This window comes from Scylla paramamosain, chromosome 32, assembly GCF_035594125.1.
Source record: "Scylla paramamosain isolate STU-SP2022 chromosome 32, ASM3559412v1, whole genome shotgun sequence".
Lineage (NCBI taxonomy): Eukaryota > Metazoa > Arthropoda > Malacostraca > Decapoda > Portunidae > Scylla > Scylla paramamosain.
Genome location: NC_087182.1, coordinates 8,281,439 through 8,308,931, shown reverse-complemented (window position 1 = coordinate 8,308,931; position 27,493 = coordinate 8,281,439). Strand labels below are relative to the sequence as shown.

The window sequence follows — 27,493 nt, the reverse complement described above, 5'->3', positions numbered from 1 at the left end:
GAAAATTTCTAAAACAATTGGCATCACTAGTTAGCCAATATCTGATAAGCCTGTTAATATCATTATAATTTTACAGTGCCTGTCAATTCCTTGACTTTCAAATTTATGTTGAAGTCTGTTTCTACAACATTTTTCCTACTCTACTCTCGCTAGATCAGAGATCATATGATCATATGTAAAAAAAGATTTAAACTCTACTTGAAAGGATCCTGAAATGGCAAAGTTATCTTTACTTATCCCTGGTTCCCTTAATATATAAATTGGTTATTTATATATTAATGAAGGACTTCTGAACACTACACTCAAATATGGTTGTTACTAATTGTCAGCAATTATTATGCTCCACCTTCACGTCTATGGTGGACACGCCCGAATAATACCATTCTTATCAGCAACCGATAATTAAGGTCTTCAACCTGGTTCATTGCCAGTTTTAGAACAAGAAGCTATATTATGGTTATCATCTAGCAAACACTAATTTCTTTTAATCTTTTCATTCTTGTCATGAAGTCCAGAAACTTACGTTCTTGCTTGTGGAATGCATATATTGATCATATATTGATTAAGTGAAGGTCTAGCCCTTGTCTAGATGATTAATTTATCGGGGATTCTTTATGAGAGGACTTTTGGCACCACTTGTGGCTGAATGTGCAGTATGTTCTCACTCTCAAAATTCTGTAAGGGATGAAAAACTAGGTTGGCTTTCCCTGACAGGATTTTTTTTTTCTTTTGAGTGTAATTCTCACGAAATATTCTAAGATGTTTAGTTACATCCACCAAGCCATCTTCTATTAACACATTAGAAAAAAAAATTATCATTATACTTTTGATGTACGAGTAAGATAATCTTTTTTTTCACAGAATTTTTTTTATTCCACTAAGTATCAATTACGAATCACTTACAGTTTTGTAATTCCATGTCATATAAAATACACTTAGATTTATAATTATCTGCAAGACAAGGTAAATCTAATAATTTCTACCAGAAGTTGCTTTAAAGTTCATAAACTTCATAATTGAACATTATAATTTTTAAAGCCGCTCCATAATGATAGTCCTCAATAGATAACTTATGCTAATAAATACATGTATGTAAAGCATCAAGTAAATTTGGTAGCTAAGCTAATTTATATACATAATTTGAATTGTGGCTCTAAATCTACGGTATCAAATTTCTCTCAGTAACAGCCGTTTTTCCCCGTGATCACTAGACTGTGCTGTCTGAATCAAAATTACGTCGTCAGCTTTATGTGTTTCGATCAGACGTCACAATGTTCGCGCCATTGTTCCCATTGGTTTGTTCCGAATTCTGTTAATCAATGTGATATAAATATACCATCCTTGCCATTAATTTATTTATAATTCAAACTTGTCCCAACTTTAACTTAATCTTATATATTTAAAATAATAATACAGTACTCGTCTTCGTTAGCAGAGAGATCACGGTCAAGAGTGAAGGGGGATAATTTCTACAAAACTTATCTAAAGATATATGTATTACAATGAAATTACAGTACGCTCAAGGAACGCAGCTCTACCAATCGAGTCATAACGATGACAATGAGTGAACTGTAGTTTAGTTCAATCCGAATGTTCTTTCATCACAATATTCATCAGCTTCAAGTTGATATTACGTTATCTGTTCAGTGTAATTTTAGTTCATTGTTACATCCGACACCTAAAACATGGGTAATATTAACTTTTAGACACTGTTATAAAAAAGAAAAATATGAAATGTACATGAACTCACCATTATTTCACTTAACACAAGTACTACTGCTAAAACAACAAAAAGAGCAAAGCACGATTTTTTCGAAACTTCAATCTTTCTTCTTCTTGGCGTTGCTATTGAAGAGAGCGGTGGAGACTGCCTTCAGGAGTCGGTGGATGAGAAGCAGTAGCAGCAGCAGTAGCAGCAACAGGAGACCCACCACATCCAACATCAGGAACTCCACCCAAGAGAGCTGGGCGGCCGGGCACCTCAGCTGGGGTGACCCCCGGTGGCGGATCACGTACTCTGTCCAGAACACCGCACGCTCTTGTGGCGTCGTCAGCTGATCCCTCAAGGACGCCGACATCTTGGCCACGTTTCTTTTGTACCTGGATAATGACGGCATCAATTAGACACATAAGACTACCAGGACAATGACAGAATCAGCTAGACAACCGAGACCACCTCTCCCATTGGCTGACAGCTTCCCTGACCTTAATCATGTATTCTTGATACAGTCGTCATGAATCGCAGATTAAATGTACATCCTGGACTGCTGAGGGAAACTCACTTCGGGTTGCTGATGATGTCAGTGAGGGCGTTGACGATCCTGTCAGCACTAAGTTCTTCCCACACTAACATGTGACCAAGACCCGAGTCCTTCACGAACATGCCGTTCCTGGGCTGGTCACCGAAGATGGGGAGGACGAGGAGAGGCACTGCGTGATAAATGGACTCTTGAAGACTGAGGAGGCCGCCGTGGGAGATGAACACCTTCACATTGTTATGACCTGCAGCAAAAAGGGCGCGTAAGCCGGCAGTAGTCCAAGTCTCCCTGCCAGAGCACATTCACGATAGGAGCAGTACTGGATGACTCAATGTAATACAGTAGCCGTCTTACCGAGGATGTCCTGCTGCGGGAGCCAACTACTGATCCGGACATTGTCAGGCGCATCCTTCAGCTCTCCCTCGTACTTCCACAAGACGCGTTGTGGCAGTCTGCGGAAAGCCTCCAGGAAGGTTTTGATGTACTCTGGCGGCATGGACTCACCACGCGTGACTGATCCCAGGCTGAAGTAGATGACGCCTTCAGAGCCTGCCCCTATAAGCCATGATTCGAGGTCCTGAAATAAGGGGTAAAAGTGCCATTTGTTGGGGACTGAAAAGATAACAAAAGAGCCTTCTTTGCTTAGTGTCTTTATTTGTTGTGTCACTGACTGACAGCAATACCAAAACTAGATAATATAATACTAAATAATCAGTTTATGCATATGTATTTGTGTAACAGGCAGTCGAAATCTAAAGTTCAAATCGAATGAAATCTGACACACGTATTGGAATTCTGCACCTGGTGGCTTCATATGAATTGGATTCTGGTTAAAATTTTCCATGGGAGTATTTAGGGGAATAAGTTTCTCGCTGGAAAATTCAAGTTATTTTTTTTCTGGTGTTTACATCATAGAACATTTTGGTACTTAAACTTTGTAATTTTAGGTCTAAATCGTATGAAATCAAGAAGGCAGTTAGCGGTACGCCTACAGGTAGGTGAGAATAAATTTCTTCACGATTGAAAATTTTGAAGAGGCGTTTTTAGGAGGTAAAATTCCGTATACACTATTATATGTACAATTTTGACATTTCAACTTTTATTTAGGGTGCTCTTTAACATGCTCTAAGCATGTATGCAAATCAGAGGTCATGTAAGAGATCATGGCTTATTGTTACAGTATATTTTCCAAGCTATCTCATCAGTAACAACTAAATATATGTAATTATGATCAATATTTTATCGTAAAGTAAGTAAATCATAAACAAAAACCAGCATGACACAACAGTAGGGCATCAAAACCATTGCATTACCTACCTGTGGCAGAGGCTTGACAGGGCGACAATGCATGGCTCCCACCTCTACTTGTGAGGGCAGAAGTGGCACAGGTGTGGTGATGCTGAAGTGAGAGTTTATTAATGTAAGACTCTGGTTTCTCTCCAGATCCAAAAGCGGCGGCAGGTCAGGAAACTGAGCGGATATCTGTAAATAGAAGCATCCAGTTTTTATCATAAATCAATGAGTTCGCGCCTCACGAGTTTGGATGCGTGAAAAAAAATTAGAGTAATCTGGCGTAATGCTCATATGTCATAGCAATGACAGGATTGTCCTCTTGTCACATTTTTCCTCAACGTTCTCAGACATAGTTTTCTGTATTCAATAAATATTGCCACAGAAGTATACAAAATACACAGAAGTACACACACACACACACACACACACACACACACACACACACACACACACACACACACACACACACTATTGTTATGACCGCAATTTCCTGCCCATCCATAAAGCTGCCACAACTGGACTAGCTCCCCCAAAGGCACCTCCTACATGACTGGGTGCAGGGCTTAAAATGGGTTACAAGGTCCATGCACCTAACACCAGGTTAAATGAATGAGGTCGCCAGTGTGTTTTACCCACCCACAGACAAGGGAAATATAACAGCTACAACAAACTCCACCAGCTGGACAAGGATCGCCAACCAGATCTAGAAAAAAAAAAAACAATTGTAACGAGTAGCAACACATATGTGGTCGAAGTATAAAATCCCTCTAAACAATCGCCCATGTAACGAATCCTTCTACTGTCAACCAGTGTATTATAACTTCTAGCTGAGTAGCATCATTTACAGCCTACTGGATGGTAGACCTGATCAGGACCTGAGGGGGGAGTAAATTTCACTACCCCACTAATCACTTAAGTCCTCTGTGGCTGAGCAGCCTCAGCCCACAGTAGCATTTAAGAAATCAATTACTCTAACAGGTGATACGACTACAGACGAGTGCCCACAAATACACAGAAGGGTAATTCACCTCTCACCGTATAAGAACTCGGCCTACACACGCACGCAGATGAGGAGTCACTTCCCAGGCGTACAGCCAGTAATTACTCACTTATCCCCTTAAAGTAACTGACCCAACTATCTGTATTCCCTACCAGGTCTCTGCCAAATAATACTGCCTGTCTTAGTACATCCTTACGAAGCGCGCCAAACACTCTCCCACGCTGCTACAAGCGCGGGGGGGGGGTACAAGAGAGGGAGGTGGGGGTGGTGACATAGTTAGTTAGTTAGTTTATTGACCACGACAACACAGGTATAGGTACATACACCCACGCGCTCAGCCCACCACCTCTCTCTCTCTCTCTCTCTCTCTCTCTCTCTCTCTCTCTCTCTCTCTCTCTCTCTCTCTCTCTCTCTCTCTCTCTCTCTCTCAGAGCTGGCTTATATAAATAAAACACCTCTCTTCTGACAATTCTCACGATTAAGCTATAAAGATTTGGTGGAAATTGATAACTTTATCTTCAAAGTAATTCTTCTACAATTAACTGTGTGAGGATCAATCAAAAGAGATATTTAGAAATGGGATAAACTAATTTGGGAGATTCTATGGACACAGGGATTCATCCAGTAATCTCAGGGCGACCAGTGGCCACACTTAATCATACTTATGGCGTTTGTACTCTCGCTCTCCATCCCACTTCCTTCATTCTTTTCTCCCTCCCTTCTTTTTTTATTCTTGTTACATCACTTTATCTCGATATATATATATATATATATATATATATATATATATATATATATATATATATATATATATATATATATATATATATATATATATATATATATAGGAAGGACACTGGCCAAGGAGAACAAAAATCCAATAAAAAAAAAATCCCACACCCAGAAAAGGGTCCAAAGCAGTACTCTAAAATTGAAGGATAAGTGTCTTGAAACCTCCCTCTTGAAGAAATTAAAGTCATAGGAAGGTGGAAATACAGAAGCAGACAGGGAGTTCCAGAGTTTACCTGAGAAAGGGATGAATAATTGAGAATACTGATTAACTCTTGCATTAGAGAGATGGACAGAATAGGGTGAGAGAAAGAAGAAAGTCTTTTGCAGTGAGGCCGCAGGAGGAGGAGAGGCAAGCATTTAGCATGAAAATAGCGGTAGAAGACAGCTAGAGATGCAACATTGTGGCAATGAGAGAGAGTCTGAAGACAGTCAATTAGAGGAGAGGAATTGATGAGACAAAAAGCTTTTGATACCACTCTGTCTAGAAGACAGGGGGTATCAAAGTTGAGGGGGGTGTCTTGACACCCCCCTCAACATTTTCTTCATTAACTTCTGCAACATTCGCGGTCTAAGATCTAATTTTCAGTCTGTAGAACACCACCTCTCCTCTTCTAAACCTCATCTTCTTTTCCTCACTGAAACTCAGGTGTCTGAGGCAACTGACAGTAGCCTCTTTTCTGTTCCCTCCTACTTTCTCTATCCTCATTTTCGATCCAAAGCTGGATGCTGCGTTTATGTGCGCAATGACTTAACCTGCTCTCGTGCCCACGCTCTTGAATCTTCCGAGTTTTCCACCATCTGGCTACGACTACAGAGTCATTCTCATACTAAATTTATCTGTGCTGTATACCTCTCTCCTAACTCCTCTGACTATGAGAAATTCTTTGACTACTTAACTTCCAAAGTGGAGCACATTCTGACCCTCTTCCCTTTTGCAGAGATCTCCATTCTTGGAGACTTCAATGTTCACCACCAGCTTTGGCTTTCCTCTCCCTTCACTGACCATCCTGGTGAACTAGCCTACAACTTTGCTATCCTCCATGACCTAGAGCAATTGGTGCAACACCCTACTCGTATTCCTGACCGTGTTGGAGATACGCCCAACATTCTTGATCTTTTCCTGACCTCTAATCCTTCTGCTTATGCTGTCACCCTTTCTTCTCCGTTGGGCTCCTCCGATCACAATCTCATATCTTTATCTTGTCCTATCACTCCAATCCCTCCTCAGGATCCCCCTAAGCGAAGGTGCCTCTGGCGTTTTGCCTCTGCTAATTGGGGGGACCTGAAGAGGTATTTTGCTGATTTTCCTTGGAATGACTACTGCTTCCGTGTCAGAGACCCGTCTTTGTGTGCTGAGCGCATAACAGAGGTGATAGTGTCTGGCATGGAGGCGTACATTCCTCACTCTTTTTCTCGTCCTAAACCTTCTAAATCTTGGTTTAACAGAGCTTGTTCTCGTGCTATACATGATAGAGAGGTGGCCCACAAAAGGTACTTAAGCCTTCCATCACCAGAATCTCATGCACTTTATATTTCTGCCCGGAATCATGCCAAGTCTATTCTCCAACTAGCCAAAAACTCCTTCATTAACAGAAAATGTCAAAACCTTTCAAGATCTAACTCCCCTAGTAATTTCTGGCATCTAGCCAAAAATATCTCCAATAACTTTGCTTCTTCTTCTTTCCCTCCTCTACTTCAACCAGATTGCACCACTGCTATCACATCTATTTCTAAAGCTGAACTCTTTGCTCAAACCTTTGCTAAAAACTCTACCTTGGACGATTCTGGGCTTGTTCCTCCCTCTCCTCCACCCTCTGACTACTTCATGCCATGTATTAAAATTCTTCGCAATGATGTTTTCCATGTCCTCGCTGGCCTAAACCCTCAGAAGGCTTATGGACCTGATGGGATCCCTCCTATTGTTCTCCGAAACTGTGCCTCCGTGCATGCACCTTGCCTAGTCAAACTCTTTAAGCTCTGTCTGTCAACATCTACCTTTCCTTCTTGCTGGAAGTTTGCCTACATTCAACCTGTTCCTAAAAAGGGTGACCGCTCTAATCCCTCAAACTACCATCCTATTGCTTTAATTTCCTGCTTATCTAAAATTTTTGAATCTATCCTCAACAGGAAGATTCTTAAACATCTATCACTTCACAACCTTCTATCTGATCGCCAGTATGGGTTCCGTCAAGGCCGCTCTACTGGTGATCTTCTGGCTTTCCTTACTGAGTCTTGGTCATCCTCTTTTAGAGATTTTGGTGAAACTTTTGCTGTTGCCTTGGACATATCAAAAGCCTTTGATAGAGTCTGGCACAAAGCTTTGATTTCCAAACTACCCTCCTACAGTTTCTATCCTTCTCTCTGTAACTTCATCTCAAGTTTCCTATCTGACCGTTCTATTGCTGCTGTGGTAGACGGTCACTGTTTTTCTCCTAAAATCTATTAACAGTGGTGTTCCTCAGGGTTCTGTCCTGTCACCCACTCTCTTCTTATTATTCATTAATGATCCTCTAAACCAAACTTCTTGTCCTATCCATTCCTATGCTGATGATACCACCCTGCACTTTTCCACGTCTTTTCATAGACGTCCAACCCTTCAGGATGTAAACCTATCACGCAGGGAAGCCACAGAACGCCTGACTTCTGATCTTTCTAAAATTTCTGATTGGGGCAGAGCAAACTTGGTATTGTTCAATGCCTCAAAAACTCAATTCCTCCATCTGTCAACTCGACACAACCTTCCAGACAACTATCCCCTCTTCTTCAATGACACTCAACTGTCCACCTCTTCTATACTGAACATCCTCGGTCTGTCCTTTACTTATAATCTGAACTGGAAACTTCACATCTCATATCTAGCTAAAACAGCTTCTATGAAGTTAGGTGTTCTGAGACGTCTCCGCCAGTTTTTCTCACCCTCCCAGCTGCTAACTCTGTACAAGGGCCTTATCCGTCCATGTATGGAGTATGCTTCACATGTCTGGGGGAGTTCCATTCATATTGCTCTTCTAGACATGGTGGAATCAAAAGCTTTTCGTCTCATCAAATCCTCTCCTCTAACTGACTGTCTTCAGCCCCTCTCTCACCGCCGCAATGTTGCATATCTAGCTGCCTTCTACTGCTATTTTCATGCCAACTGCTCTTCTGATCTTGCTAACTGCATGCCTCCCCTCTTTCCGCGGCCTCGCTGCACAAGACTTTCTTCTTTCTCTCACCCCTATTCTGTCCACCTCTCTAACGCAAGAGTTAACCAGTATTCTCAATCATTCATCCCTTTCTCTGGTAAACTCTGGAACTCCCTGCCTGCTTCTGTATTTCCACCTTCCTATGACCTGAATTCCTTCAAGAGGGAGGTTTCAAGACACTGCTTTGACCCTTTTATGGGACTGGCATTTCAGTGGGCATTTTTTTTATTAGATTTTTGTTGCCCTTGGCCAGTATCCTTCCTACATAAAAAAAAAAAAAGAGTGGTATGAGTGGTACCACCCCCAGACATGTGAAGCATACTCCATACGTGGATGGATAAGGCCCCTGTATAGAGTTAGCAACTACAGGAGTGAGAAAAACTGGCGGAGACGTTTCAGAATGGCTAACTTCATAGAAGCAGTTTTAGCTAGAGATGAGACGTGAAGTTCATATTATAAGTAAAGGACAGACCAAGGATGTTCAGTGTCGAAGAGGGGGACAGTTGAGTGTCACTGAAAAGGAGGGGATAGTTGCCTGGAAGGTTGTGTCGAGTTGACAGATGGAAGAAATGAGTTTTTGAGGCATTGAACAATACCAAGTTTAATCTGGCCCAGTCAGAAATTTTAGAAACATCAAAACTCAGGCGTTTTCTGGCTTCCCTGCATGAAATGCATACTTCCTGAAGAGCTGGACGTCTATGAAAAAAACATGGAAAAGTGCAGGGCTGTATCATCAGTGTAGGAGTGGATAGGACAAGAAGTTTGGTGTATAAAGTCATTGGTGAATAATAAGAAGAGAGTGGGTGACAGGACAGAAAGATGAGGAATACCACTGTTAATAGATTTAGGAGAAGAACAATGACCACCTACCACAGCAGCAATAGAACGGTCAGAAAGGAAACTTGAGATGAAGTTACAGAGAGAAGGATAGAAGCGGTAGGAGGGTAGTTTTGAAATCAAAGCCAGTCTCCATCAAAAGCTTTTGATATATCTAAGGCAACAGCAAAAGTTTCACCAAAAATCTCTAAAAGAGGATGACCAAGACTCATTAAGAAAAGCTAGAAGATCACCAGTAGAGGGGTCTTGATGGAACCCACACTAACGATCAAATACAAGGTTGTGAAGTGATGGATGCTTCAGAATCTTCCTGTTGAGGATAGATTCAAAAACTTTAGATAGGCAGGAAATTAAAGTAATAGGACGGTAGTTTGAGAGGTTAGAAGGGTCACACTTTTTAGGAACAGGCTGAATATAGGCAAACTTCCAACAAGAAGGAAAGGTAGATGTTGACAGACAGAGCTGAAAGAGTTTGACAAGGCAAGGTGCAACCGCGGAGGCACAATTTCAGAGAACGATAGGAGAGACCCCATAAGGTCCATAAGCCTTCTGAGTGTTTAGGCCAGCGAGGACATGGGAAACATCATTGCCAAGAATTTTAATAGGTAGCATGAACTAGTCAGAGGGTGGAGGAGAGGGAGGAACAAGCCCTGAATCGTCCAAGGTAGAGTTTTTAACAAAGGTCTGAGCGAAGAGTTCAGCTTTAGAGATAGATGTGATAACAGGGGTGCCGTCTGCTTGAAATAGAGGAGGAAAAGAAGAAGCTAAGTTATTGGAACTATTTTTGGCTAGGTACCAGAAGTCACGAGGGGAGTTAGACCTTGAAAGGTATTGACACTTTCTGTTAATGAAGGAGTTTTTGGCTAGTTGGAGAACAGACTTGGCATGGTTCCGGGCAGAAATATAAAGTGCATGAGATTCTGGTGATGGAAGGCTTAAGTACCTTTTGTGGACCACCTCTCTATCATGTATAGCACGAGAAAAAGCTGTGTTAAACCAAGGTTTAGAAGGTTTAGGTCAAGAAAAAGACTGAGGAATACACGCCTCCATGCCAGACACTATCACTTCTGTTATGCGCTTGGCACACAAAGACAGGTCTCTGACACAGAAGCAGTAGTCATTCCCAGGAAAATCAACAAATTACCTCCTCAGGTCCCCCCCAACTAGCAGAGGGAAAACGCCAGAGGAACCTTCACTTAGCAGAATCCTGAGGAGGGATTGGAGTGATAGGACAAGATACAGATATGAGATTGTGATCGGAGAAGCCCAATGTAGAAGAGAGGGTGACAGCATAAGCAGAAGGATTAGAGATCAGGAAAAGATCAAGAATGTTAGGCATTTCTCAAAGATGGTCAGGAATACGGGTAGAGTGTTGCACCAATTGCTCTAAATCGTGGAGGATAACAAAGTTGACGGCTGGTGCACCAGGATGGCCAGTGAAGGTAGAGGAAAGACAAAGCTGGTAGTGAAAATTGAAGTCTCCAAGATTGGAGATCTCTTCAAAAGGGAAGAGAGTCAGAATGTGCTCCACTTTGGAAGTTAAGTTGTCATAGAATTTCTAATAGTCAGAGGAGTTAGGTGAGAGTTAGGTGAGAGGAGTTAGTCAGAGGAGTTAGGTGAGAGGTATACAGCACAGATAAATTTAGTTTGAGAGCGACTCTGTAGTCGTAGCTAGATGGCGGAAAACTCGGAAGATTCAATAGCATGGGCATGAGAGCAGGTTAAGTCGTTGTGCATGTAAGCGCAACATCCAGCTTTGGATTGAAAATGAGGATAAAGTAGAAGGGAACACAAAAAGGGACTATCGTCAGTTGCCTCAGACTCCTGAGTTTCAGTGAGGAAAAGAAGATGAGGTTTAGAAGAGGAGAGGGGGTGTTCTAAAGATTAAAAATTACATCTTAGACCGGGAATGTTGCTGAAGTTAATGATGAAAAAGTTGAGGGGGGTGTTAAGACATATAGGGTAGTTGTCAGGAAGACAGTCTGATATATATATATATATATATATATATATATATATATATATATATATATATATATATATATATATATATATATATATATATATATATATATATATATATATATATATATATATATATATATATATATATATATATATATATATATATATATATATATATATATATATATATATATATATATATATATATATATATATATATATATATATATATATATATATATATATATATATATATATATATATATATATATATATATATATATATATATATATATATATATATATATATATATATATATATATATATATATATATATATATATATATATATATATATATATATATATATATATATATATATATATATATATATATATATATATATATATATATATATATATATATATATATATATATATATATATATATATATATATATATATATATATATATATATATATATTGTAAGGTGGAGGCAGTAGACACCTGCCGAAACGATAATTACTCCCAGTGAGGTCTAAGGCACTGTTCAGGGGGTGCTGTGAACTTATCATTAAACCCAGCTGTGACCTCACTGAACGTTTCCCTTTGTGTCTCACAACACAAGGGGGTAGTCACAGCCTGCCCTCTAAAGACAACTCTCTTCCTCCACACAAAACTACAAGCACCTAATAACACACACACCCTTCACTCAAAAAATTTTAAAATCATGGCGACTCCTACACCAGCCTCGGAGTCCCCATCTGGGGAGGGGACCATAAATGTCCCCAGGTCGGACTGCCTTTCCGTCGACGACCCTAAGTGTCTTGACACCCCCCTCAACTTTTTCTTCATTAACTTCTGCAACATTCGCGGTCTAAGATCTAATTTTCAATCTGTAGAACACCACCTCTCCTCTTCTAAACCTCATCTTCTTTTCCTCACTGAAACTCAGGTGTCTGAGGCAACTGACAGTAGCCCCTTTTCTGTTCCCTCCTACTTTTTCTATTATCATTTTCGATCCAAAGCTGGATGCTGCGTTTATGTGCGCAATGACTTAACCTGCTCTCGTGCCCACGCTCTTGAATCTTCCGAGTTTTCCACCATCTGGCTACGACTACAGAGTCATTATCATACTAAATTTATCTGTGCTGTATACCTCTCTCCTAACTCCTCTGACTATAAGAAATTCTTTGAATACTTAACTTCCAAAGTGGAGCACATTCTGACCCTCTTCCCTTTTGCAGAGATCTCCATTCTTGGAGACTTCAATGTTCACCACCAGCTTTGGCTTTCCTCTCCCTTCACTGACCATCCTGGTGAACTAGCCTACAACTTTGCTATCCTCCATGACCTAGAGCAATTGGTGCAACACCCTACTCGTATTCCTGACCGTCTAGGAGATACGCCCAACATTCTTGACCTTTTCTTGACCTCTAATCCTTCTCCTTATGCTGTCACCCTTTCTTCGCCGTTGGGCTCCTCCGATCACAATCTCATATCTTTATCTTGTCCTATCACTCCAATCCCTCCTCAGGATCCCCCTAAGCGAAGGTGCCTCTGGCGTTTTGCCTCTGCTAGTTGGGGGGACCTGAGGAGGTATTTTGCTGATTTTCCTTGGAATGACTACTGCTTCTGTGTCAGAGACCCGTCTTTGTGTGCTGAGCGCATAACAGAGGTGATAGTGTCTGGCATGGAGGCGTACATTCCTCACTCTTTTTCTCGTCCTAAACCTTCTAAATCTTGGTTTAACACAGCTTGTTCTCGTGCTATACATGATAGAGAGGTGGCCCACAAAAGGTACTTAAGCCTTCCTTCACCAGAATCTCATGCACTTTATATTTCTGCCCGGAACCATGCCAAGTCTGCTCTCCAACTAGCCAAAAACTCCTTCATTAACAGAAAATGTCAAAACCTTTCAAGATCTAACTCCCCTCGTGATTTCTGGCATCTAGCCAAAAATATCTCCAATAACTTTGCTTCTTCTTCTTTCCCTCCTCTACTTCAACCAGATGGCACCACTGCTATCACATCTATTTCTAAAGTTGAACTATTTGCTCCCTCCTATTGTTCTCCGAAACTGTGCCTCCGTGCATGCACCTTGCCTAGTCAAACTCTTTAAGCTCTGTCTGTCAACATCTACCTTTCCTTCTTGCTGGAAGTTTGCCTACATTCAACCTGTTCCTAAAAAGGGTGACCGCTCTAATCCCTCAAACTACCATCCTATTGCTTTAATTTCCTGCTTATCTAAAGTTTTTGAATCTATCCTCAACAGGAAGATTCTTAAACATCTATCACTTCACAACCTTCTATCTGATCGCCAGTATGGGTTCCGTCAAGGCCGCTCTACTGGTGATCTTCTGGCTTTCCTTACTGAGTCTTGGTCATCCTCTTTTAGAGACTTTGGTGAAACTTTTGCTGTTGCCTTGGACATAACAAAAGCCTTTGATAGAGTCTGGCACAAAGCTTTGATTTCAAAACTACCCTCCTACGGTTTCTATCCTTCTCTCTGTAACATCATCTCAAGTTTCCTTTCTGACCGTTCTATTGCTGCTGTGGTAGACGGTCACTGTTCTTCTCCTAAATCTATTAACAGTGGTGTTCCTCAGGGTTCTGTCCTGTCACCCACTCTCTTCTTATTATTCATTAATGATCTTCTAAACCAAACTTCTTGTCCTATCCACTTCTACGTTGATGATACCACCCTGCACTTTTCCACGTCTTTTCATAGACGTCCAACCCTTCAGGAGGTAAACATATCACGCAGGGAAGCCACAGAACGCCTGACTTCTGATCTTTCTAAAATTTCTGATTGGGGCAGAGCAAACTTGGTATTGTTCAATGCCTCAAAAACTCAATTCCTCCATCTATCAACTCGACACAATCTTCCAGACAACTATCCCCTCTTCTTCAATGACACTCAACTGTTTCCCTCTTCTACACTGAACATCCTCGGTCTGTCCTTTACTTATAATCTGAACTGGAAACTTCACATCTCATCTCTAGCTAAAACAGCTTCTATGAAGTTAGGTGTTCTGAGACGTCTCCGCCAGTTTTTCTCACCCCCCCACCTGCTAACTCTGTACAAGGGCCTTATCCGTCCATGTATGGAGTATGCTTCACATATCTGGGGGGGTTCCACTCATACTGCTCTTCTAGACAGGGTGGAATCAAAAGCTTTTCGTCTCATTAACTCCTCTCCTCTAACTGACTGTCTTCAGCCCCTCTCTCACCGCCGCAATGTTGCATATCTAGCTGTCTTCTACCGCTCTTTTCATGCCAACTGCTCTTCTGATCTTGCTAACTGCATGCCTCCCCTCCTTCCGCGGCCTCGCTGCACAAGACTTTCTTCTTTCTCTCACCCCTATTCTGTCCACCTCTCTAACGCAAGAGTTAACCAGTATTCTCAATCATTCATCCCTTTCTCTGGTAAACTCTGGAACTCCTTGCCTGCTTCTGTATTTCCACCTTCCTATGACTTGAATTCCTTCAAGACGGAGGTTTCAAGACACTTATCCACCAATTTTTGATCACTGCTTTGACCCTTTTAAGGGACTGGCATTTCAGTGGGCATTTTTTTTTATTAGATTTTTGTTGCCCTAGGCCTGTATCCTTCCAACATAAAATATATATATATATATATATATATATATATATATATATATATATATATATATATATATATATATATATATATATATATATATATATATATATATATATATAAACAGTGAAGTATATACTGCAGAAAGCCTTCAACTAAAGCTCTAAAACCACATTTTTCATGTTTGACGTTAGAATTGAAAATTCAGTTCTTTACTAAAAAAAAATAAAATAAATCTTCGGTTTTTTGTCATTTTATTTGTACCATAAGTGTAGTAGTAGTAGTAGTAGTAGCAGTAGTAGTAGGTTTCTTTTGAGGGTATGTAGTCTAATATAGTAGCAAGATATATTTTGTTACCGTTACACATGTGTTTCCCAGCAAAGAGAGAGAGAGAGAGAGAGAGAGAGAGAGAGGGGGGGAAGGATGGTGGGGGGCATGCACGTGAGGATGCTCCATAAATACTCAAGTGCTCATGTCCAGGGGCTGCTTACTGCCAAGCAACTTGTGGCACTAGGATCTTTTAGTGCCAGCGTTTCTGTGAAAAATGTTATATGACAGAAAATTAAGCACCTAAGGTGAAAAATGAAAAAAAAAATAAGAAAAAATATGAGTGACACGACCTCATTTGACCTGAGACAGTAGTCGAGCTCTTCTCTGTTCCACTCACCCCTAGGGTTGCTACGTCCTATCTCTTTTCATTCACTTGTGGCATGTTTCTCGTTGTTACGGCGAGTTGGTAGCGAGTGGCAACAACAAGACACCTATACAAACGAATGAATATGCAGTAACGAGTACCTACTTACGAGTGACCAAGAGTTGCGAAGTGAAAAATAGACTGATTGAATTCCAAGACACACTTCCACTTAGACAGCCGTGCTTCTTAAATTCCAAAGGGAATCCACGTCGCTGGCGGGAACACCAGGAAGATTATGGAGCACAAGATCATCGAACGATGTAATCTCTCTAATTATTTCCCACGGTGGTGGTATGCCATCTGTGGAAAGGCGGTGAGCAAAAATGTTGCGTATGTAAGGTGTGAAGGCAAAAGTGATTGTTCCAACTTCTGCCACTTAGACCGCTCCAATTCCTGTGACACATATGGGTTGTTACGTATCCCTTGTTAGTATTTGATTGTTACTTGATATTTTATGTATATATATATATATATATATATATATATATATATATATATATATATATATATATATATATATATATATATATATATATATATATATATATATATATATATATATATATATATATATATATATATATATATATATATATATATATATATATATATATATATATATATATATATATATATATATATATATATATATATAATGTAAGAATGATGAAAGAGAAAGTTATAATAAACGGCGAGAGAGAGAGAGAGAGAGAGAGAGAGAGAGAGAGAGAGAGAGAGAGAGAGAGAGAACTACGGTACGAACGCTAGATGTACGGTTTAAGCGTAGCCGCTCGCTGCCATTAACTTATGATAAGAATTCCCCAGACACTCTCCTTTTCCGATTAATTTACCTTATTTCCGTTTGTTCAGTGAGTTTGAGTCTCACGTAGTTTGCAGCAGAAGAGTTGCCCTTGGCAGTGAAATAGTCAGTGTTCATCTGGTTCCCTTTGTTTGCTCAGAAGAATTTTTAAAACTAAAGTGTTTTATTCAAGTATAGACCGCGCGAGGAGCAGGTGTGGGCGCGTGTCTCTATGTGTGTGTGTGTGTGTGTGTGTGTGTGTGTGTGTGTGTGTGTGTGTGTGTGTGTGTGTGTGTGTGTCGCATCCTCTTCCTTTTTAGCAGCAGCGCGGGAAAGAGGTTGGAACATTTCTTCACGGACAGTCACTACCCAGCAGTTGGAAGGAGGAGATGTACTGAGACGTGCTGTAACATTTAACAGAGGCTAAGGTGGGATAATAGGCAGTCGGGTCAATTGCCTTAAGGGGATAAGTGAGTCGTTACTGGCCGTACGGCCCGGCCTATTTATAGAGAATAGGAGTCTCCATGGAAGTCTGCCAGGAAGGGTAGTTGTGTATACCATACACTATATATAGGAAAATGACTCCTTGTCTGCATGTGTACATGCGCAGACTTTTGTGCAGAGTGAGCAGTCACTGACTCTCTAGTGTGTTCAATGGCATTCTTTCGTAGTAGTCTCTTGTGTCTTTTCTTTATAACCCTGTTTGTCTTAAATACCACTACAGACTGATACAGTACAGCCACAGAGGACTTCAGTAATTAGCTACGTCGTAAACTTTACTCCCTCTCCAGGTCTTGACAAGGCCTGTCGCCCAGAAGGCAGGAAACGATACTACTCAACTTGAGGCCTTAACACTCTGTTGGGCAGTGGGAGGACAGTCACGATGGGTGAAGCCTAAGGGGTTATTATACCTTGATCATATGTGCGTTATTGTGTGTTAACTGTTTCTTTTAGGCATGGCTGTGGATTCTTCTGCAGCTGTGGGTGTTAAGTGTTGTTTGAGTCTTTTCCCTGTCTGTGGGTAAGTAAAACAGACTGGCAACCTCAAATTAGTGTGACCTGGAATTATGACAGTTGTGAGAAGAGTGCAGGAGTCACAAGGGATCCTGTAAATCCGTGTTTGAGCCCTGCACCGAGTCCACGTATGAGGCGGCTCAGTAAAGGTAGTCCAGGTGCGGCAGCTTGGTGAAGGAGCTGGGAATTGTGGTCGTAACAATATATATATATATATATATATATATATATATATATATATATATATATATATATATATATATATATATATATATATATATATATATATATATATATTTATATTTATATTCTCGTGCTATACATGATAGAGAGGTCGCCCACAAAAGGTGCTTAAGCCTTCCATCACCAGAATATCATGTACTTTATATTTCTGCCCGGAACCATGCCAAGTGTGTTCTCCAACTAGCGAAACTAGCCAGAGAGATTGCTTCCCTGTGGCAAACCAGAATTAATATGAAATACTGGCCCATTGTAGTTAATAATTGTTATGTAGCCTGTTCTATCTTGTAAGAAATTGTTTCGTGTTCTGGTAAAATTAAGGGGGAGACTAATCTGATTAACTTTGTAACTTAGATCATCATGCCATACTTTGTCAAATGCCTCTGACACATCATGTAAAACAATGCAGCATTGCAGTTTCTAAGTTTTGCACCGGCTATTGCTTCAGTTGTTATGGCCAGTGCTGTTTATGTTCCTCTTTTCTTCCTGAAACCATTATATTATTATGTTCTAAGTAGATTGTTAGTCTGTCGTTCAGTATTTTTCATATTTTTTCCTGTAACTTCTAGAAGGGAAATAGGCCGATAATTATTGGAGCTTGTTGTTTTTTTCTGCTTTTGGGAATGAATTTAATCTTAGCGACTTTTTTTTTTTTTTTTGGAAATAAACCCATAGAGAGGGAAATGTTAAACAGTTTGGCGAGTTTCTATTCCTTGACTGGATAGATGTGTAAGAATTTCTTTATTGATTTGAGATTTTCCTGAGGCTTTGTTTTTTTTTGTTCGTTTAATTATGTAATGAATTGTCTCCTCAGAGGAGGAGGCAGTAGGCACCTGCCGAAACTATAATTACTCCCAGTGATGTCTAAAGCACTGGATCAGGGGGTCCTGTGAACTTATCATTAAACCCAGCTTTGACCTCACTGAACGCTTCCCTTTGTGTCTCACAACACAAGGGGGCAGTCACAGCCTGCCCTATAAAGACAACTCTCTTCCTCCACACAAAATTACAAGTACCTAATAACACACACACACACCCTTCACTCAAAAATTTCAAAATTCATGGCGACTCCTACACCAGCGTCGGAGTCCCCATCTGGGGAGGGGACCACAAATGTCCCCAGGTCGGACTGCCCTTCTGATGACGACCCTAAGTGTCTTGACACCCCCCCTCAACTTTTTCTTCATTAATTTCTGCAACATTCGCGGTCTAAGATCTCATTTTCAATCTGTAGAGCACCACCTCTCCTCTTCTAAACCTCATCTTCTTTTCCTTACTGAAACTCAGGTGTCTGAGGCAACTGACAGTAGCCCCTTTTCTGTTCCTTCATACTTCCTCTATCCTCATTTTCGATCCAAAGCTGGATGCTGTGTTTATATGCGCAACGACTTAACCTACTCTCGTGCCCACGCTCTTGAATCTTCCGAGTTTTTCACCATCTGGCTACGACTACAGAGTCACTCTCAAACTAAATTTATCTGTGATGTATACCTCTCTCCTAACTCCTCTGACTATGAGAAATTCTTTGACTACTTAACTTCCAAAGTGGAGCACATTCTGACCCTCTTCCCTTTTGCAGAGATCTCCATTCTTGGAGACTTCAATGTTCACCACCAGCTTTGGCTTTCCTCTCCCTTCACTGACCATCCTGATGAACTAGCCTACAACTTTGCTATCCTCCATGACCTAGAGCAATTGGTGCAACACCCTACTCATATTCCTGACCGTCTTGGAGATAAGATCAACATTATTGACCTCCTAACCTCTAATCCTTCTGCTTATGTTGTCACCCTCTCTTCTCCGTTGGGCTCCTCCGACCACCATCTCATATCTGTACCTTGTCCTATCGCTCCAATCCCTCCTCAAGATCCTCCTGAGCGAAGGTGCCTCTGGCATTTTGCCTCTGCTAGTTGGGGGGACCTGAGGAGGTATTTTGCATATTTTCCTGGGAATGACTACTGCTTCCATGTCAGAGACCCGTCTTTGTGTGCTGAGTGCATAACAGAGGTGATAGTGTCTGGCATGGAGGCGCACATTCCTAACTCTTTTTCTCGACCTAAACCTTTCAAATCTTGGTTTAACACAGCTTATTTTCGTGCTATACATGATAGAGAGGTGGCCCACAAAAGATACTTAAGCCTTCCATCACCAGAATCTCATGCACTTTATATTTCTGCCCGGAACCATGCCAAGTCTGTTCAACTAGCCAAAAACTCCTTCATTAACAGAAATTGTCAAAATCTTTCAAGATCTAACTCCCCTCGTGACTTCTGGCATCTAGCCAAAAAAATATATCCAATAACTTTGCTTCTTCTTCTTTCCCTCCTTTATTTCAACCAAACGGCACCACTGCTATCACATCTATTTCTTAAGCTGAAATCTTCGCTCAAACCTTTGATTAAAACCACCTTGGACGATTCAGGGCTTGTTCCTCCTTCTCCTCCATCCTCTGACTACTTCATGCTACCTATTAAAATTCTTCGCAATGATGTTTTCCATGACCTCGCTGGCCTCGGAAGGCTTATGAACCTGATGGGGTCCCTCCTATTGTTCTCTTTCAGCTCTGTCTATCAACATCTACCTTTCCTTCTTGCTGGAAGTTTGCCTACATTCAGAGTGTTCCTAAAAATGGTGACCGTTCTAATCCCTCAAACTACCATCCTATTGCTTTAATTTCCTGCCTATCTAAAGCTTTTTAATCTATCCTCAACAGGAAGATTCTTAAACATCTATCACTTCACTACCTTTTATCTGATCGTCAGTATGGGTTCCGTCAAGGCCGCTCTACTGGTGATCTTCTGGCTTTCCTTACTGAGTCTTGGTCATCCTCTTTTAGAGATTTTGGTGAAACTTTTACTGTTGCCTTGGACATATCAAAAGCTTTTGATAGAGTCTGGCATAAAGCTTTGATTTCCAGACTACCATCCTACAGCTTCAATCCTTCTCTCTGTAACTTCATCTCAAGTTTCCTTTCTGACTGTTTTATTGCTGCTGTGGTAGACGGTCACTGTTCTTCTCCTAAATCTATTAACAGTTGTGTTCCTCAGGGTTCTGTCCTGTTCACCCACTGTGTTCTTATTATTCATCAATGATCTTCTAAACCAAATTTCTCGTCTATCCACTTCTACGCTGATGATACCACCCTAGACTTTTCCACGTCTTTTCATAGACATCCAACCCTTCAGGAAGTATGCATTTCACGCAAGGAAGCCACAGAACACCTGATTTCTGATCTTTCTAAAATTCTTGATTGGACCAGAGCAAACTTGGTATTGTATAATACCTCAAAAACTCAATTCCTCCATCTATCAACTCGACACAACCTTCCAGACAACTATCCCCTTTTCTTCACTGACACTCAACTGTCCCCGTCTTCTACACTGAACATCCTCGGTCTGTCCTTTACTTATAAGTTAGGCGTTCTGAGATGTCTCCACCAGTTTTTCTCACCCCTCCCCCAGCTGCTAACTCTGTACAAGGGCTCTTCTGATCTTGCTAACTGCATGCTTCCCCTCCTCCCGCGGCCTCGCTGCACAAGACTCTTCTTTCTCTCACCCCTACTCTGTCCACCTCTCTAATGCAAGAATTAACCAGTATTCTCAAACATTCATCCCTTTCTCTGGTAAACTCTGGGACTCTCTGCCTGCTTCTGTATTTCCACCTTTCTAAGACTTGAATTCCTTCAAAAGGGAGGTTTCAAGACACTTATCCTTCAATTTTTGACTACCGCTTTGGTCTCTTTTCTGGGACTGGTATCTCAGTGAGCTTTTTTTTTTTTTTCTTTATTGGATTTTTCTTGCCCTTGTCCATTGTCCCACCTATATAAAAAAAAAAATCGTGTGAGTGGGTTATTATTGTCGATGTTGTTTGGGTTTGCTCTTGTCAGTGGAGTAAAAATATGATGGTTATCTTTTATGTATGCTTTTACTGTAGTTCAGTGTAGTGGTCAAATAATGCATTTTCTTGCGGGCTAGTTTTATATATGTCTCCCCAAATCTCTCTGAAAGCAGATTCTTTGTCTTGATCTTCATAAATTTTCATTTTATTTCTGTCTGTCAGGTATGGGGATTCGTGTTGGCTGGCCCCTCTTAATGCTTTAAACATTTTCCAGAAATCTTGTGGTTTGTTGTATATGTTGCTAGTGTAATTGATTTTGTTTTCCCATTTTTTTTTTTTTTTGCAGCTTCCTTGCATGCTTTTAGAAGCTGTGATTTTATGTTTTTAAAGCAGATGTAATTACGGTATGTCCAGCCACGAGTATGTGTGATAGTCAATAAATTACCAGCAGATCTATGTAGTAGTTTTATAACGTCATTCATTATGGCTTTGCGTGTAGTTTTATGTGTTATTATGGGTGTGTGTTGTTTTAATGATTTAGTTACTCTGTCCATTTGTTGATGCTTTCCTCTAAGGTTTGTTGGTTCATGTGTGGGTCAGTGTTTATTAGTGAAAATCTCTCTGGCAATATCCTCTTTAAATCACTCCCAATTTATTTTGTTTAGGTTGAGTCTCGGTATAATGGGAGTGGTGGTGGCCTTGGTCGATATTTTTATTATTAGTGGAATATGTTATGAGGTCGTGAGTTGACCTGGTGTGACTGACAAATTATGAAATATTCTTTTTTTTGCCTAATACAATATCTGGCGTAGTAGCTGAGTTGTGTATTACACAGGCGGGAAAATATGGTCCGAGGAGGTCGAGCTCCTTGCTGTTAATCAATAACTTTATAGCTTTTCCTGTGTTGTTTTTTGTTGGATAATTAAGACAAGGATGGTGGGCGTTTAAATCTCCTATAATGTATAATGTACGTTGGATATGTTTGAGAGGAAATTATGTGGAAGTCTCTTATTGGGAGGTAGGGTCTTCTTAGGGGGTAAGTTGGTTGTGGCAGTGTTGATAGGGAAGATGGTTGCGTGTACTGTGGCTTGTATGACACCTGTATCGAAGTCATCTTTTATTGTATGTTTCAGTGAAGCTTTAACCAGGATAGCGGAGCCGTCATGGGCTTCTCCGGATGTGTTTATTTGATAAGTGTGGTAACCGCTTGATTGATTGTAGTCCGTGACTGTTAATTAGGATTAAATCTGGGTTAATGCTATAGTAAGTAAGAGACAGGTTAATTTATTGTTTTCCAGTTGTTTATATTGTGTTGTAAAATTATTAACTCGTCCATGTTGGTTGAATTTGAGTTTGGTAAGTATGAGTATTAGTGGTAATACTAAATTTACTTGGAGAGGTGACGCGAGCGTTGCTTAAGTAGTTTGGTTCGGGGGTGGTGTTCTGTCTTGTGTTGACCTACTTCTAATTTTGTTGAATTATGAATCTTCAATGTCGCATGAGCAGTTATCGAGATTGAGTTTTCCAGTGGTGATGAGCTTGTGCATTTCTGTTTCGCTGTAGTTATCGCTGGTGTACCTCCATTTATAGACTCCCATATCCAAGCTTACCTTATGAGTGCTCAGGGGGATTTCTTTGACAGGCCATCCTTGTGATCTTTTTGTTATTATTTGGACTCCTAGTCGCTTTCCTGTTATTATATCCTGTTCATGTTGTGTAATTGACGCTGTAAGTGTTTCTCGTGTTCGTGATGCTTGAGTGTGCCCGAAAGGCGAGATAGGAGAGATAGGCGGGAGGGAGAATAGGAGCTCCTGTGATGCTTGTTCTTGTGTATGCTGGGTAGTTACACTGGAAGAATGAGCTCTGCTTTCATCTTGCATTGTATTTGTATTGAGTTGTGTTGAATCTCTATGACTGAATTGCATGATAATTTGTTGTGAAGGGGGTCACCTGATGATTTGATCTCCGGCAGATTATTGAGCTTAAAAAGCTAATTTGCTTCGTCATTTTAAGTGCTAGGGAGTACTGAGTCCATAAGGTGGGCATGTATCATACATGCAAGAATCTTGTTTGCATCTGGCTTGCATGGTTGAAAGCTATGATGGTTTATTGTGTTTTGAAATTGTACGTAGGAAGATATTCAGGTAAGACGTAACCTTAGCTTCCTTTTCTTCTTTCTTTTCTCTTCCAGGACATTTTTTTTCCATTTGAGGCATCTGTTTACAAGTGCTCTGTGATCTCCGCCGCAGTTGACACATTTCTTTGTTGTTGCGCTGCATATCTTCCAGGTGTAAGATGTTTCTGAGCACTCAGAACAAATGATATATTCAGGAGGGTATGGGCAGTTAGCGGTGAGTGGTGTGATCCTCGATTACGCAGCACTTAAAACATGTGGTGATGGGAATGAACTCTTCAAGTTAGATTGTATGTGCTAGTATCGACATATTGAAACAGAGTGTACCTTGTTCTGTCGATTTTTTTAGCAGCTGATGATTCGTTGAATGTTATCTTGACTTCTGCTGCGGGGGATTTTGGATATATTGCCTATACCGCCGCTCATCCATCCATTATGCTGAAGCATTTCCTCTTTCATCTTATTTTCAATATGGCCGTGGATGTGTTCATCGGTGTTGAAAATTATAACTGTTCTTTTATAACTCGTAATTCTGGTGGAAGAATGGGTGAAAGGCTGTGTTCTGTGACTTCTTCAAGCGTCTTTTTTTTTCGGAAGATCTTGTCGATGTCATCATCAGTATGCGTAAGGACAATGAAGTCATCTTGAATAGGGATGATCCGTGTTGCGTAGATGAGGTTCTCCAATAATACTCTGAGAAGCGTCAGCTTGGTACTTGGTATCGGGTTCGGGTGTTTTATCTTGACTAGTGGCATTTTTCCAGCATAAGCATATAAATTTGTAGAGTGTCAGCGTATATGTTCGGATACAGACCGGCCCCGGACTCAGCAGCCCCGAGCATAAGCACAGGTTGATCGCTAACGGATCTCCTCTGCCCGAGGCAAACCAAACCCTGGGCAACAGGATAATGTCTATATATGGGGAAGTCCCCAGTTGTATTATGGTGCGGAACAGACGGACGCTGCACAGGGGCGGGCTCTAGGCCAGAGGGAGAGCCCCGGTATACAAGTGCAGAAGCAGAGCCCAGGCACTCACCCTGAGCCTATGTCTAGTAATCGACTAGGCTTTTTGCCAGCAGGTGTAAAGGCAGCGGTCAGAGACGGAGTCCAGAAACTCTTTCTGAGGCTAAGTCCAGTAGTAGAACTTGTTAGCAAGTGCAAGGCGGTGGCAGGCACTTCTCTAGTGAAGTCAAGTCGAAGTGAAGTGGAAGGCGAGGTGAGGAGAATAGTGAGTGCGCGTCCTTATAGTGGTGTACTGGAAGGTGATTGTTCAGTAGTGGTTCTGGCGCGCGAGTAGCTGGCGGCTTTTCCTATATTGGTGGGCTGTAGCTGTGCTTCTCCGTGCTCTCTTCTTTTGTGTGGGGAGAACTTGCAGATCTTGAGCTTGGATATTCATGGACAGCTCTAAATCTGTTATGTAGAGTGCTTCCAGGAAAAGTAGTGGATGTGGGTCATTTTCACGATAAGATAAAGAAGGAAGAGGGTTAGAGAGCGAAAGGCAATTCGAGTAGCTGACGTTTTATATATAATTTTAGTTGTATATAACTTTAGAAATTGTTTTCACCAATTAATTTACCTAGCTCCTATCCCTTGTCGGGAGTTGTGATTAATAGATCATGTAGTTTGGGAGTTGCTCTTTCTCATGAAATAATTAGTTTTGCCCAGACCCACAAATAAAGCCCCTGTAATTTTTGTAAGATAATATTCAGTCTGGGATAGAGAACGACGTAGTGAGTGATAGCGAGGCGAGCAGGACGAATCTTCAACCCCCATCTCCACTTTTCCCTTCCTTTCTTCTCTACCGGTCCCCGTCCAGTGTCCGCATTGGGGATAAGATAGATTTAGTGGCTTTTCATACACAGCTCAGTAGCAGCCCGGATATCATAGAGAACAGACATGTGGCGTAGCAAAAGGCGAGTTAAGGCGTGTATAAAGCGGGGTACTGTTGATTTATATTTCCTTGTAGAATACTGAATAGTATTTTGATCCTACAGGAGATCTAGATTATATTGCTTAATATTTTGACCCTATGGGAAGTCTAGATTTGAGTGCAGGCTGCATAGCGTGTGGGCCTCCCTTTGTTTCCTGCTGCACCTGCTGATGGAGGGTGATTCCACGAGCAGTTCTAATGTGTTTGGCTTCCGTTATATCCTTGTACAAAGTATTGATGGGAGAAGGCTCCTGTCCTCTCTCCCTTGCGGCTTTACTTAATAGCAGTGTGATATTGTGGGTCGTTGTGTGTTGTGTGTGTCAAATGTTACTAATGTCCAGGCTCGTCGCAGTTGTGCTTGTCTGGTATATATATATATATATATATATATATATATATATATATATATATATATATATATATATATATATATATATATATATATATATATATATATATATATATATATATATATATATATATATATATATATATGAGAGAAAGAGAGAGAGAGAGAGAGAGAGAGAGAGAGAGAGAGAGAGAGAGAGAGAGAGAGAGAGAGAGAGAGAGAGAGAGAGAGAGAGAGAGAGAAAGAGAGAGAGAGAGAGAGAGAGAGAGAGAATGAGTGTGTGTGTGTGTGCTATGTACTGTGTCTTCTCTGTTTCATATATTGTACTCGTACATTACTGTCATTGCCTTACCTCTTTCTGAATCAGCGGTACGACAGCCCAGTTTCTCCAAAAGAAGGGAATGAAGATATGCATGAAAGTGTTCTTGATTCGCTGCCACACAGACAATGGATGTGGGTAGCTCCCGAGTAAATTAGGAGCGTAGGAAGGGTTGAGGACATTGCCCAAGATGGCACTCTGGCGGGCGTCCATCCCTGGCGTGGCAACAGTGATGAATGGAAGCTTGTGCACGAAAGGGTACGCGATCTAGAGATAAGACGTTGGTCAGTGAAATTGTGGCGGTGATGGTAGTGCCTTGTTTCCTTCATTTAAGATTTGCTGTAATAATATATCAGCTGTTACTTACCTCATTGAACATGTGGTTGACAATAATGATGTCGAATTCTCTCCTCTTTTCATATAACTGTTTGACTGACGGTACCTTGTACATTTCCCGGGCCATGGCAGGAAGCGTAATTGCAAATGTCCCCAAGCCGCCTCCAACTGACTTTCCTTTTTCAAATACACTTTTGGATGCGTCACCCATGTATGGCATTTCATGATTGATCTCCAAGACGTTTGGGTGCTTCGAGGATTGAGGTAGACCACTGAGTATAACTACCTGTGAGTGAAATTGTCATGGTAAAGAGGCAGTTAATTTTGATGATGTTTATGGTTGGTCTTATGTCAGTAAGCCGAACTGCGTCTCACCTTGTGTCCGCGGTCGGCCAGTGCCTCCGAGAAAGCCATAAATACATTTTTGTGACTCTTAGAAGCGGCGGGAAGAAGCATGAGGATCTTGTAGGGCCTCTCAGGGGGCGGCAGGCCTCCGTTGGTGCTTCTCGCCATGGCCACAGCCAGCAAGCACAGCGTAATCACATTCATCTGTTGGTGAAACAACTGTGAATTTTCGTACACACAAGATCCAGATACCTCAAAAAGCCTGAATCAGACGTATTTCAGAGCACCTTTATATAATCTTTGCAGCTCTTAGTCATATTTTCATGCGTCAATAATGAAGGTGTCTCAGGTGCGTCGCTTGTCTTTCACTCTCTTAGCTACACTGAATAAAGTGAACCAAAAATAGGCGAGAGAGACTTATCTAATCTGTCCGCTTATCATTGTCAAGGAGATGATGTTAAGTTACGACTAAATGAAGCTAAAGGTTAACGAAAAGATTACACCGTCTGATAATAGCCTTATCTCCCAGACGTGAGCAATGCTAGTTAATTTCTTTGTGTTCA

General features: G+C 40.9%; 1 protein-coding gene across 1 annotated transcript; it reads right to left on the bottom strand.

The window, feature by feature from the left end:
• Window positions 1-848: 848 nt before the first annotated feature.
• Window positions 849-27,334, bottom strand: LOC135089171 (UDP-glycosyltransferase UGT5-like). Its single transcript, XM_063984471.1, has 8 exons — window positions 27,218-27,334; window positions 26,961-27,134; window positions 26,617-26,871; window positions 26,283-26,516; window positions 3,576-3,740; window positions 2,613-2,835; window positions 2,283-2,502; window positions 849-2,100 (listed from the first exon to the last, which is right to left on the bottom strand). The coding sequence occupies exons 1-8, from the start codon at window positions 27,245-27,247 to the stop codon at window positions 1,821-1,823; spliced, it is 1,581 nt and encodes a 526-aa protein (XP_063840541.1). The 5' UTR covers window positions 27,248-27,334; the 3' UTR covers window positions 849-1,820.
• Between the last annotated feature and the right edge of the window lie 159 nt (window positions 27,335-27,493).

Bases quoted from the DNA above. Each gene is read 5' to 3' on its own strand.
- LOC135089171 (XM_063984471.1), bottom strand. From the start codon at position 27,247: ATGACTAAGAGCTGCAAAGATTATATAAAG. The intron at 26,517-26,616 runs GTAAGTAACAGC...TCTTATCTCTAG, and splicing joins TCAACCACATGTTCAATGAG to ATCGCGTACCCTTTCGTGCA. The intron at 2,836-3,575 runs GTAGGTAATGCA...CCCTTATTTCAG, and splicing joins CTGTCAAGCCTCTGCCACAG to GACCTCGAATCATGGCTTAT.